This window comes from Centropristis striata, chromosome 23, assembly GCF_030273125.1.
Source record: "Centropristis striata isolate RG_2023a ecotype Rhode Island chromosome 23, C.striata_1.0, whole genome shotgun sequence".
Classification (NCBI taxonomy): Eukaryota; Metazoa; Chordata; class Actinopteri; order Perciformes; family Serranidae; genus Centropristis; species Centropristis striata.
In genome coordinates this window covers 16,569,895-16,582,725 of record NC_081539.1, presented here as the reverse complement: position 1 = coordinate 16,582,725, position 12,831 = coordinate 16,569,895, and the positions used below count along the sequence as shown (strand labels likewise).

General features: G+C 36.9%; 2 protein-coding genes across 3 annotated transcripts in view; both read right to left on the bottom strand.

The window, feature by feature from the left end:
* Positions 1 to 7,235: 7,235 nt before the first annotated feature.
* LOC131962078 (cystatin-B-like) lies at positions 7,236 to 8,337 on the bottom strand. The gene is made up of 3 exons (XM_059327036.1): positions 8,263 to 8,337; positions 8,059 to 8,160; positions 7,236 to 7,370 (listed from the first exon to the last, which is right to left on the bottom strand). The coding sequence occupies exons 1-3, from the start codon at positions 8,335 to 8,337 to the stop codon at positions 7,236 to 7,238; spliced, it is 312 nt and encodes a 103-aa protein (XP_059183019.1).
* A 3,802-nt stretch (positions 8,338 to 12,139) lies between these two features.
* mix23 (mitochondrial matrix import factor 23) overlaps positions 12,140 to 12,831 on the bottom strand; it is a 3,957-nt gene continuing 3,265 nt past the window's right edge. For both annotated transcript variants that reach the window (XM_059327034.1, XM_059327035.1), the window contains exons 4-5: positions 12,522 to 12,581; positions 12,140 to 12,451 (exon numbers count right to left, since the gene is read on the bottom strand). In XM_059327034.1, coding sequence (XP_059183017.1) covers positions 12,401 to 12,451; positions 12,522 to 12,581 — 111 coding nt within the window. In that variant the 3' untranslated portion in view covers positions 12,140 to 12,400. The remainder of the gene's footprint in view (positions 12,452 to 12,521; positions 12,582 to 12,831) is intronic.

Here is a 12,831-nt window from a genome sequence, read left to right as displayed (position 1 = left end):
GCCAGATGTTACTGTCCTTTACTACCAGTTAACCAGCGAGAAACACAATGCCATACAGGGCAGTAATCCACACAGGAATCTGACAAACAGCAACAATGTCATTTCAGCACCATGGAGAGTGCACAGTGATGTCTGAATCAATAAAAAAGAAAGATTTACTCTATCATATATATATATATATATATATATATATATATATATATATATATATATATATATGAGAATGACATGACATGTCCCCTGTCCTATAGTAGCATATAGATCTGTGCTGTTTGGAAAGCAGCTGCTTTGTAGAATATTGCGAGTGTAATAAATGACATGTATGTTGTTCTTTAGGCACTTAGAAAGTACTGTAAGTTTCTCAAACATGCTGCACATAAGAACCACAAGAAATATAAAGATTTGTTTTGAAAGCTTTCCTTTATTATTTCTAAAGAAGTCAGTTTAATCAAGTTGCTGCCAAATATGTTAATCGCTGCGTTAAAACATTAAAAATCAATGTCACATCATTTCAGAATGAAGAAGCAGAGCATTTTAATATGAGACTACAGCCTGAAAGGTTTTCACTGTCGAAGCAGGTTCTCTGATGTAAAAGGATCGAGGGGGGCGTCTTTGGTTCTGCGCTGCTCTACACCGAGCAGCTTAAGTTCACACTCCACTCTTGTTAAAGGGGGTTGGAAGACACTCAGATGAATGTAGTCCTCCTTTTCAACAAAAACCTGCAGGAAAAACAAATAAAATATTTAGACATCTTAACAGTAGATTTATCTTGATGTCGTGTTGCTAAATAGTGAGGATCTTCTACCATCAACTGTCCTGCCATGAGCTTGACATGACATTAGATTCAGCTGAATGACATAATAGATTTAAATTATGTTCGTACAATAATATTTACCTTGATGAGGAACTGTGTTCCAATCTGACCCTTTCTCCTGTATTTGACTGCTTTGTAGCCCTCGTAGGTCTTGCCTGTTAGTTCCTCCACTGGGTCCCTCACCTGTGTATGAATAAAATAAAAATATTAAACACAGAGCAGAGAGTTGTGTGTGTAGAATGAACGTAGATTAAAGCTCACCTGATCACAAATATCCTGAGTGTCCTCATCGGCGTCCGTCACCGGACCCCATCCTTCAAGATCTTTGTTTGCCATTGTCACAAGGTTCGTTGAAGTTAACAAAGAAGTCAACCGTCTGCTTTATGTGTCTCGAGTGGTTATTTTCAGCTGGGTATATACTGTGTGATCCTCCTGGACACAGACTGGAATGTGGCTCTGATACATGACAGTCTGGGTGGAGCTACAGTACAGGTGTAAGTAGCCCTCATGTGATTCTGGGTATCGAAGAAACCCAACATGTTCCTTTGTACCACCACCTTTTGCAAATAAACCCTGTAAACACATTTTTAAGTTTTCATTAACATGAACACGGATATAAATTCTTAAATTCAGTGGGAAAAACCCTTCATGTTGTCAATCACATAAACCAGGAAACATTTTCTCACTGTCAGTTACTTGACAGGTGTCTAAAATATATCATACATTCTTCTCAGGTGAACAAAGGAGTTGTGAGCTCTGTGAGGCTGCACTGAGGCACAGTGGTGCTCCCATCTCACTGCTAACATGCTCACAGTCATTTTATTTTATTATTAAAACATGTCTTATGGTCAGTAAAATATGTCTTATGGCCAGTTTGACTCCTTTGAATATGTTGCCATTCAGTTAAAATCACCCTATAGAGCAATCTATTTGACCATCTACAGACCCCCCAAATATGATGCAAGGTTTTTTGATGACTTTGCCAAACTACTGTCTGTTGTGTGCATAGATTTTGACTGCGTTGTTTTAGTAGGTGATTTTATTGTTATTGTTTTATTATTGTTATCGACTCTATCGCCCCAATTAAATCCAAAGTTCTGTCGGGGAGGAAAAAGTCACCCTGGAGAAACGCCAAACTGGTTAAAGTGCAGAAAAAAGTATGTAGACAAGCTGAACGCAGGTGGCGAAAGAACAAACTCCAAGTATATTACGATATTTATAAAGAGGGTCTTCGCAACTATAATCAGGAACTGAAGAATGCAAGGCAGTCATATTTTTCAGAGATTATCAATAGAAACAGTAATAATGCCCGCACACTTTTTTCTGTAGTAGACAGACTGACAAATCCCACAGCATCAGTCCCTCCTGAGCTGCTGTCTAACAAGTCATGCAATGACTTTGCAGCCTTCTTCACAAACAAAATATTACAGATAAGACGAGCAGTGTGCAGCTCCAGCTCAGGAATGATAACACTGGTGCCTTCCCATCCTCTAGTCAAGCTAGGACATTTTAGCCTCCTAGATTACACAACACTCACGGAAACGGTTTCAAAATTAAAGCCCACAACCTGCTGCCTTGATATTCTGCCTTCAAACTTTTTAAAAACTGTTTTCAACTGCATAGCTCCGGATGTACTGCAGATAATAAATTCTTCTCTCCAAGCAGGACAGTTTCCACAGACTTTGAAAACTGCAGTAATAAAACCTCTCCTAAAAAAATCTAATCTGGATTCCACAACAATTAGTAACTATAGGCCAATATCAAACCTGCCATTTCTGGGGAAATCATTGAAAAGGTTGTTTTTGAGCAAATTCATGCTTTTATGATGCAAAATAATCTTTTTAACACATTTCAGTCTGGATTTCGGCTTTTTGTGTCAATTGGAAACCATGAGTCTGGAAACCATGAGTCCTCAGGCGCCCGTACCCCGTCGCAACGGCGTCATCGTCATGAGTGTTGTTATAAGAGAATATTAATAATCATCATAATAATAATAATTAGATAAGTAGGATAAGAAGCTATAGTTGTGATGATTGTATAATAGGTAAATAGGATAAGTAATAATAACTGTATTTATGGTGATGATATGATAATTGAATAGGATAAGGAACTTTAGTTATGTTGGTGGTATGGTAATAATATTAATAGCATCAACGGAGTTAACTATCATAATCATAATATTTAGCTGTAATCTTATTCGTATTGATAAAATCAATAAATACAATTAACAAAATGAGGATTATAATTATTACAATCATAGTTACAGTAGTAACGAAAATAATGATAATATAGTAATTAAGGTAATTGTAATGGTAATGTAGGGAGAGCAAAAAATAAATAAATAAATAAAAACAAATAAATAAAATAAACAAATAAAAGACAAAAAGTAAGATATTTAAATCCGAATAACAAGAAACCAAGGAAGAAAGAAAAACGTATGCATATATATACCTATATACACATTTCCACACATAAATAAATAAAAAATGAAATGAATGGGAAAAGAAAAGTAATAATAACACCAAATAAGTAAATAAACAAAAACTATATATATATATATATATTGATATATATATATATATATATATATATATATATATACACATGCGTACATACATAGACAAATGTGTGTGTGTGCGTGCGTGTGCTTTGTAATTGTGATTTTTTTCCCCCCTTATTATATATATTTTTTTGTATAATAATTGTATTTTTTATTATTATTATTATTTTTTTCTTTTGTTTTTTCCCCCCTTCCCCTACTTCCCCTAATAAACATTTTTGATAACCAGCTGGAAATAACCACTCGAGACAGAAAAATCAGACAGTTGACTTCGTTAATTTTAACAGACCTGGTAACGATGGCAAAGATAGACCTTAAAGGATGGGGTCCGGTGAAGAACACCGATGAGGCAACTCAGAGGATTTGTGATCAGGTGAGTTTTGATCTACCTTCATTCTCCACAACATTCAAACATAACGATCTGCTCTGTGTTTACATCACATATTATTCCATTCATAAACAGGTGAGGATCCCAGTGGAGGAATTCACAGGCAAGACCTATGAGGTCTACAGAGCAGTTAAATACAGGGGTTATCTTTTGGTTAAAGGTGTAACGTGTAAAGGGCCTCTCTATGGTGGCAACAATGAAGGGACAGGGTGCTCAGATCATGTTGTTTTAAAGAAAAAACTCACTGGAAGAACAGTAAAAACTGCTGAAAGTGTTGATATAAAACTCAGAAGAGGAAACGTTTATGTTGGTGACAACAGGAAACAAAACTACAAAAATTCCTCCATCTAAAAAAACGTTTTTTTCCAGAAAACTTCCTGCGTTTTTAATATAGGAGCCAGTGAGGCTATTGATGCGTGTTGGTGGAGCATCTATGCGTCCTACGCCCCAAACTATAACTCTGACAGCTTTACCAGAGGATTGTGAGTGAGAAGACAAATTTTCCTACATTTCTATGTATAAATTATTTCTGTAGAGTGGAATTTGCGTCCTGGAGCGCAGTTTTCAAATTTCTTTTTTGACAATTTCTTCTCTCCCTCTACACTCTGGCGATGATGTCACACACTGTGACACGAACATTCCGTGCAATACACACCCATTATAATCTCAGAATTTCTCCAAAAATGATCATGGTCATTGAACAGGGATTGATAAAAAACTATATGACCTATCGAAACGTGGATTAATACACCAATACACAAGACTTGTGTCTACTGTTTAAAGTTTAAATGGAGTCTCTAGGTGAAATTATGCCAGAGAAGTAGATGTTTAAAAATCTCCAATTATTGTTCTTTTTCGCTCATTTTTTTCTGGCCGTCCCATTCATTTCAATGCAAAATTTTGGGCAGTTTTAAATTCGTATTCTGTAGAGAAAAGTAATAGCACACCGATCCCGATCGAACCGCACGTTTTGATATATAATTTGTCCTGCAACTCTTCAAGTTGTAGGACTAGTAGCGGGACGAAATCGCGTCCGGAAGAGGAAGAAGAAGAAATCCACAGTATTGTAGTACAGTACAGTAGTGCTCGGGGCTTTGCCACATTCCCACTTGGCCCCCCCTCCCCCAATGAAAAAAGTGATGTCCTGGTTGTCGTCGACTACGACGGACGAACGAAGACAGCTATTGCTGTATGGGACCAGTGCTCGATGCGATTGCCCCGAGGCCCTAATTAAGGCAAGTTTCATTGCAAAAGATCATGAGTTAATGTTTAATAGCTTTTATAGTTTAGTTTATAATAGTTGCTCAATGATAATGTTCTCCAGAAGCTCTATCTGTGGTGCGGCTGGTGGCGTTCCAAACATTATGACTGTGTCCACTACTTCCAAGGAATTACACAGAAATTACACAATGACTGTGATTTGGCACCTGCCCCCTCAGTAATTTCAGAACAATCTTAAATCTTTCAGAGTAAACATTACAGAACTTTGTTGTAGCTCCGCCCAAAATGTCAGGTATTACAGTCACCTTTCCAGTCTGTGTCTGGAGGTAGACAGTATAAATAGATTTGATAACCAGCTTAAAATAAACATTAGGGACACAAACAGGCAGACAGTTGACTTTTCTGTTAACTTTAACAGACTTTGTGACTATGGCTAACCTGCTTGGAGGATGGAGTGAGACCAAGGATGCCACTCCGCAAATTCAGAAGATCTGTGATATGGTCAGCTTCAATCTACCTTCATTCTTCATGACCTCCACATCCAACTCTTGGCTCTGTGTTTCATATTTTACCTTATTCATAACACAACACACCACACAGAAAACTGGCAAAGAGCAACATCATCATTATGAGAATGCACAACACAAGTCTGGATTTATAAATATACTAGATTTACTCTGGAAAACCCACAGAATTCTGTCATACAGAATAAAATAGTGACTGTTTTAAATCAAAAAACAAAAATAGTCAAATTAAATTCATGGTAATTGGAAGACGTATAATAACAGGTAAAAAGGACTGAGTGCATCAAATATAACCCTTAAAGTTGTATATACTCTTTTAGTTACAAGGTATGAGCTGCAATCTTTGGTAAGTGGAAAAGTACATTGTTATACTGCCCTTCTGAAGGTATTTCAACAGGTAAAAAGTACTGTGTAAACTATAGTCTGTTACTATAATCCTTATGGATGAAATCAAGCTACATTGAGGCAGAAAAAACTTCCAGCTGCAATCACTTTTTTTGGCAAGTGTAAACTACATCTCGATTGTTGCTTTGCCCCTTTAAAATTATTTCAACCAATAAAAAGCACTTGTGGGGTGGAATATCATCTCTAAAAACATAACGGTCACAAGTGTTATTTTGAGGCATAAATAACCTTACAATGATAAGTGCAGTCCAAGGTAAATGCTGCAATCACTTTTCAATTTTGGTAGGTGCAAAGTGCTTTTAATGGGCAGCAGACTTAGATATTTAAACTGGTAGAAGGGACAATATTTGTTATAACTTAGGGCACAGAACAGATGAAATAATGCAGTCATAGGGATAATTGCAAAAGCAATCATTTCTTTACTTAACATGCAAATCATTGTAATTAGAGTCGAGTTTCCAAATATAAACATTAGACACATCCAAATATTGGAAACAATACCGTATTGCCTGTATAATAATGTAAATATAATGCCTAATAATGTCATAAACTGTAAACACTTACACTATCTGAACTGTTCTGCATGTGAGAGACTTACCTTGACCACAACGAGGGTCCGGTGTGAACGTATCCCATTCAGAAACTTTGTAAAACAGCCTCCAACTGCTGTGACTTCTTGGAAACTTTAAAACAATAAATACATATAATAATGATAACTCCAACTGCTGATCTGCTGGGATTTTCCACACACAACCATCTTGAGGGTTACAAGTCCTGAATAAATGTAGTGTGTATATTTAACTTCACAGTGGTCATTTAAAAAAGCCTCATGTTGTGAGTTGTGATCACACAAACCAGGAAACATGCTGCTCTGTGAGGTTGTCCTGTGTCACAGTGGTTTTTGAGGTTTTATAATTTCTTAAGGGATGACAAAATGTGTGTGGAGCGCACAGAATCGATCCAAATGAGGAAATATATCAAAACTTCTTTTCTGTTTTTTGTGTTCTTGCCTGTCATTTCCCCTCACCTATGTGTAATGAAATACTGTTTCTTCCAACCAAAACAACTATCTATTTAGATATCAGATTTCACAAAAGAAAAGAAATACCACAAGAAATATAAAGTTATGTCTTAATGATTTCTTTATTTTTTCCTAAGAAGGCAGTACATTCAGTTTGATGCTTCACAAAACCAAATATCTTGATGTGTTAACACATTTGAAATCAATGTTGAATAATTTAAATAAAACAAAATAAAACAGCAGGCCATTTTAATATGAGACTGCAGGCTGTAAGTGTACAACTGTTGAAACAGGTTGTGTGATCAGTTTACAAAAGGTTCGAGGGGGGAGTCTTTGGTTCTGTGCTGCTCCACACCGCGCAGCTCAGCCTTTCCTCCATTACACAGAAGTTCTTGGAAGACACTCAGATCAATGTAGTCCTCTCCTCCAACATGAACCTGCAGGAAAAAGAGAAGGAACATGAACATCTAAACTAATATATTCATCTTTATGTTGTGCTGATGAACAGTGAGGATCTTCTTCCATCAGGGATTGTAGAACCCTGATAATGTAATAAAAATCTGAACTTGAGTCCATTGAAAATGTAATAAAACCTGATAATGTAATAACTTCCTAATAATGTAATAAAGTGCATTTCCCAATAATGTAATACACTTTTTACCAATAATGTAATCAAGTATAACATTAATGCGAGGATATAACATTATCAGGTTAGCCTTCATTTCGCAAGTCCTGATAATGTAATAATTCCCCAATATTGTAATAATTTAACAGCAGACCAGCCATTACTTGGGTTCAAGTGGTGATACTGTGTAGGCAACTCTAGCTCAAGAGCTCTAGCGCCACCAACAGGTCAAAGTTGAATGTTTATTAACTTTTGACCCATTCATCCGTTTTTCACAAACGAGGTATCCATTACACACGAATGCATTCAAGAGACTCAAGTGCAGATTTTTATTACATTATCGGGTTATTACATTATCGGGAATGTATTACATTATCAGGTTCTACAGGGATGCTGAGATGGTGTTTACTGTCCTGCCATAAATTTGACTTGACATTCAAGTTCAACCTGTATTTTACAAAGACACACATATGTTTTTCAAATATCACAATAATAATTACCTTGATGCTGAAGTTTACTCCTGCCACGATCTGATTCCTGTATTTAACTGCTACGTAGACCCTGTAGTTGTTGCCTGTCGTTTTCTGCACTTGGGCCTTCACCTGTGTATATATGAAAAAAGAAATCATGTAAGTCCAGACTGAAACACAGAGCAGAGAGTTGTGTGTGGAGGTTGTTAAGAATGAATGTAGATTAAAGCTCACCTGATCACATATCTTCTGAGTTTCCTTAGTGGCGTCCTGCGTCCCACTCCATCCACCACAGCTTATGTTTGCCATTGTTACAAGATTAGTTAAAGTTAACAGAGTAGTCAACTGTCTGCTTTTTCTTCCTCAAGTGGTTATTTTCAGCTGGTTATCAAATGTATTTATACTGTGTGTGGCAGTTTGGGTGGAGCTACAGTACAGGTGTAACTGCAGCCCTCACATGAAGGTGTTGAGTAAACCTTATGTATTGCTTTGGTTTCTCGTTTTGGGAAGCAGCAAGCTGAATGCACTACCTTTGAAAAATAATAATAAATAATGCACACTAACATCTCTATAATTATCTTGGTTCTCATAAGCATCATTTGCTTTTCTTTAGTGAAATCAAATTTTGGACCATTGTCATTGTCATACCTGTGCACAAAACAATGGAAAAGCTACAGTGGATGACAAGTTAAAAAAAGCAGTTGTGAGTGTAAATAATCTAATTGAACAAGGAAACACACATACACTACATCTGAGTGTCTTTGAATTAGTGCCGATTGTCCGAGCCGTGCCCTGGCCCATAGATATGCTGCGCGGCGTGGAGCAGCGAAGAACCAAAGACGACCCCCTTGTGCATTTTGTGAATCTGTCAAAGTAATCACACAACTTGTTTCAACAGTTGTACACTTAAAGCCTGCAGTCTCATTTTAAGTTTTTGACATTGATTTCAAATGTATTAACACATCAAGATATTTGGTTTTGTGAAGCAGCAAGCTGAATGTACTGCTTTCCAAAAAAAAAAAAAAAAAAAAAAAAATCTTTTATATTTCTTGTGGTTCTTATCAGCATTTGCTTTTCTTTTGTAAAATCTGATTTCTAAGATAGATGTCTCTTTGGCAGGTAGAAACAGTTATAAAACATTGTTTCCTCGAGGTTTGTGGACGACCTCGGTGCACCTAATGGCCGGGGGCTTGGGGGTCCTTTCTCAAAGAAAACAAACCATAAAAGCAATTTTGCATCATTTTGGACCATTATTTTTTTTTAATCATATCTGTGTACCAAAAGATGGAAAAAACTATAGGGGATAATAAATAAACAATACACCAAAAGCTGAAAGACCAAACTCATCAAAGAAGTCTACTGGGGACCAACTACGTCCATTAGATCTGGAGAAAGTTATTTAGTTTGTTTTGACGCTCTTCATTGATTTTACATTAATTTGGCTTACATCTAGCCCAAACCTGCTTGGGTGCTGTGCCTGAGCCTTTTATTGGTGGAAAACCCTGTAAACACATTTTAAACTTTCATTAACATGAACAAGGATACAATTTTGTAACTTCAGTGTGAAAAACCTTCATGTTGTTAATCACACAAACCAGGAAACATTTTCTCACTGTCAGTTACTTGGCAGGTGTCTAAAGTATTTCATACATTCTTCTCAGATGAAAAAGTTGTGTTGTGAGTTGTGAGTTGTGAGTATAGAGAATATAAAAAAGAAGGAAACACACTGACACTAAGTCCTGTCTCTCAACTCTGCTGAACAAAGGAATAACAAAGAAGGAGCAGAGTGTTATGCATCTACATGCTGCAGCTCTGTGAGGCTGCACTGAGGCACAGTGGTGCTCCCATCTCACTGCTAACATGCTCACAGTCATTTTATCGTTTGATGTTGTTGAAGATATTTGGTGATATTTAGAAATATTTGAGAGTAAATTAAATGCAATAGCTTCTAAAGATATAATAAAGATTGCATTAAAATGACCTTGTGGGTCTTATATGCAGCTTTTCTTTCCATTTGTGAACTCTGATTTTTGTTGTTTGTCAACCATCCCACAGTTATTGAGACATAATTTAGTTTGTAGTGCTCAGTCTATGGAAAATATATCAAAAAGCAACTCCAGTGATTCAGTATTGCTCATTTTACTTCTTGTTTTATAAAAAAGGACAAAAAGATGGTCCAAAGTGGAGTAGCAGCAGAGTATTGTAACATATGGACTATGTTCAATAGCTCCACACAAACTGTAATGTATCAGAGCCACCTTCCAGTCTGTATACAGGGGGCTCACACAGTATAAATATGTGTAATAACCAGCTGAACATAACCACTCGAGGCAGAAAAAGCAGACAGTTGACTTCTCTGTTAATTTGAACAGACCTGGTAACAATGGCAAACATACATCTTAAAGCATGGGGTCTGGTGAAGTTCATTACTGGGTCTGCTACAGTACGATGTGAGAAAGCTCAGGAGGCATTTTGATTTTAGTCACTCACAGATTCATAGAGTTGTTTGCATGTTTGTGTGGCGTCCACTTTGCCCGAGAATGGAAAAGGAAACTCAGAGGATTTGTGATAAGGTGAGTTTTGATCTACCTTCATTCTCCACAACCTCCAGACATAACTATCTGCTCTGTGTTTATATTATATTTTGTTTCCTTCATACACAGGTGAAGGGCCCAGTGGAGGAATTCACAGGCAAGACCTATGAGGTCTACAGAGCAGTTAAATACAGGGATCATCATCCGGGTGAAGGAAGCTACCTCATCAAGGTAATTAATACTGTGAAATTTGAAAAAATAAAAAGAGTTTTGAAAGTCTCAGATGTGTGCCTTTGTATTATATACATGTTAAATGTATTGTGTCATTCAGCTGATTCTAATGTCATGTCAGGTTCACGGCAGCACAGTAAACAGCAGTTAAACACGTCCCTGATGGTAGAAGATCCTCACTGTTCAGCAACAAGTATAGTAAATATATTTTTCAGAGGTCAAACTTTATCTCTTTTTCTGAAGGTTTTTGTCAGAGTGGAGGACTACATTCATCTGAGTGTGAAGCTTTTCCCAATCATGCCCAGCCCCATAGATATGCTGCGCGGCGTGGAGCAGCGAAGAACCAAAGACGACCCCCTTGTGCATTTTGTGAATCTGTCAAAGTAATCACACAACTTGTTTCAACAGTTGTACACTTACAGCCTGCAGTCTCATTTTAAAATGGCCTGCTGTTTTATTTTGAAATGATTTGACATTGATTTCAATTGTATTAACAGCAGCTGGCTGAATGTACTGACTTATAAAAAAATAATAAAAACATCTTTTATATTTCTTGTGGTTCTTATCAGCAGCATTTGCTTTTCTTTTGTAAAATCTGATTTCTAAGATAGATGTCTCTTTGGCAGGTAGAAACAGTTATAAAACATTGTTTCCTCGAGGTTTGTGGACAACCTCGGTGCACCTAATGGCCGGGGGCTTGGGGGTCCTTTCTCAAAGAAAACAAACAAAAAAGCAATTTTGCATAATTTCCGATTTTTTCTTTTTAACATATCTGTGTACCAAAAGATGGAAAAACTATAGGAGATAACAAATAAGCAAGACACCAAAAGCTGAAAGACCAAACTCATGAAAGAAGTCCACTGGGGACCAACAACGTCCATTAGCTCTGGAGAAAGTTATTTAGTTTGTTTTTTAGGCTCTTCATTGATTTTACGTTAATTTGGCCTACGTGGAGCCCAAACCTGCTTGGGTGCTGTGTCTGAGCCTTTTATTGGTGGAAAAACCTGTAAACACATTTTAAACTTTCATTAACATGAACAAGGATACAATTTCTTAACTTCAGTGTGAAAAACCTTCATGTTGTTAATCACACAAACCAGGAAACATTTTCTCACTGTCAGTTACTTGGCAGGTGTCTAAAATATTTCATACATTCTTCTCAGGTGAAAAAGTTGTGTTGTGAGTTGAGTTTAGAGAATATAAAAATTGTGTGCTCCCGTCTCACTGCTAACAGGTTTTTGAGACACAAGAATTTAAGACAGAGTTGATTAAGCTGTCAACATTCATTGCATATCAAACACCGAGTTCCCTACAAATTATTTAAAAAAAAAATCACAGACGACACGTCACTTGAAAACATTTCATTGTCTTTTAAAAAAACTCTTTTTGTACAATGTTTCTCATTAAAGAAGCACATGGATGACTGTTACAGCTGTGGTAATGCAATTCAAGGATCACAATGGAATATAGGTGTGTTGGAGGAGAGGTCAGAGTGGTCTGGGGGCTCTGCAGCCTGCAGTCAGGACTCAGCAGCAGGTCACAGTTTCAGCTCCAGTCTGGATTCAAACATCGAGTGAAGCAGCTCCTTTTAGATCAGACCTGGAGCTTCACTTCACCTGCGGAGGCGTGTAGTGGATTCTGCACCTTTCTCTGAACACCTGGACGCAGGAAATCAGGAATGAGCAACATGAGGTGATGACAGGACTTTACAGATAAAAGTGAGCATACCTTCAGACTTCTATCATTGACGACCTCTTCAACATTCAGCTCTGACTGCATGAGCTTTAACTGGAGAAAAGGAAGGAAAAATGCATTATTAATGAATTACTTCCAGAATAGTTATAAACACACATATAACATGTATTCCCGTCTCCTCCAAAATTGCTCTTATAACTCTACATTAAAGGTCAGTTCTCCTGAATAAACATATGAATATCAAGCTTTTGTTTGTACAGTTGTAGTACAAAAGTTGTAGTACACTGTGAAAAATGTCATAAAAATCAGAACTCAATGATTTCCAAATCCTTAGTTATATAAG

What these genes read in the sequence shown, in the direction of transcription:
- LOC131962078 (XM_059327036.1), bottom strand. Translation starts at nt 8,337, where the DNA reads ATGGCAAACATAAGCTGTGGTGGATGGAGTGGGACGCAGGACGCCACT. An exon ending in CTCAGAAGATATGTGATCAG is followed by an intron (nt 8,161 to 8,262) that starts GTGAGCTTTAAT and finishes ATATATACACAG; the next exon opens with GTGAAGGCCCAAGTGCAGAA. An exon ending in GAGTAAACTTCAGCATCAAG is followed by an intron (nt 7,371 to 8,058) that starts GTAATTATTATT and finishes TTTTTCCTGCAG; the next exon opens with GTTCATGTTGGAGGAGAGGA.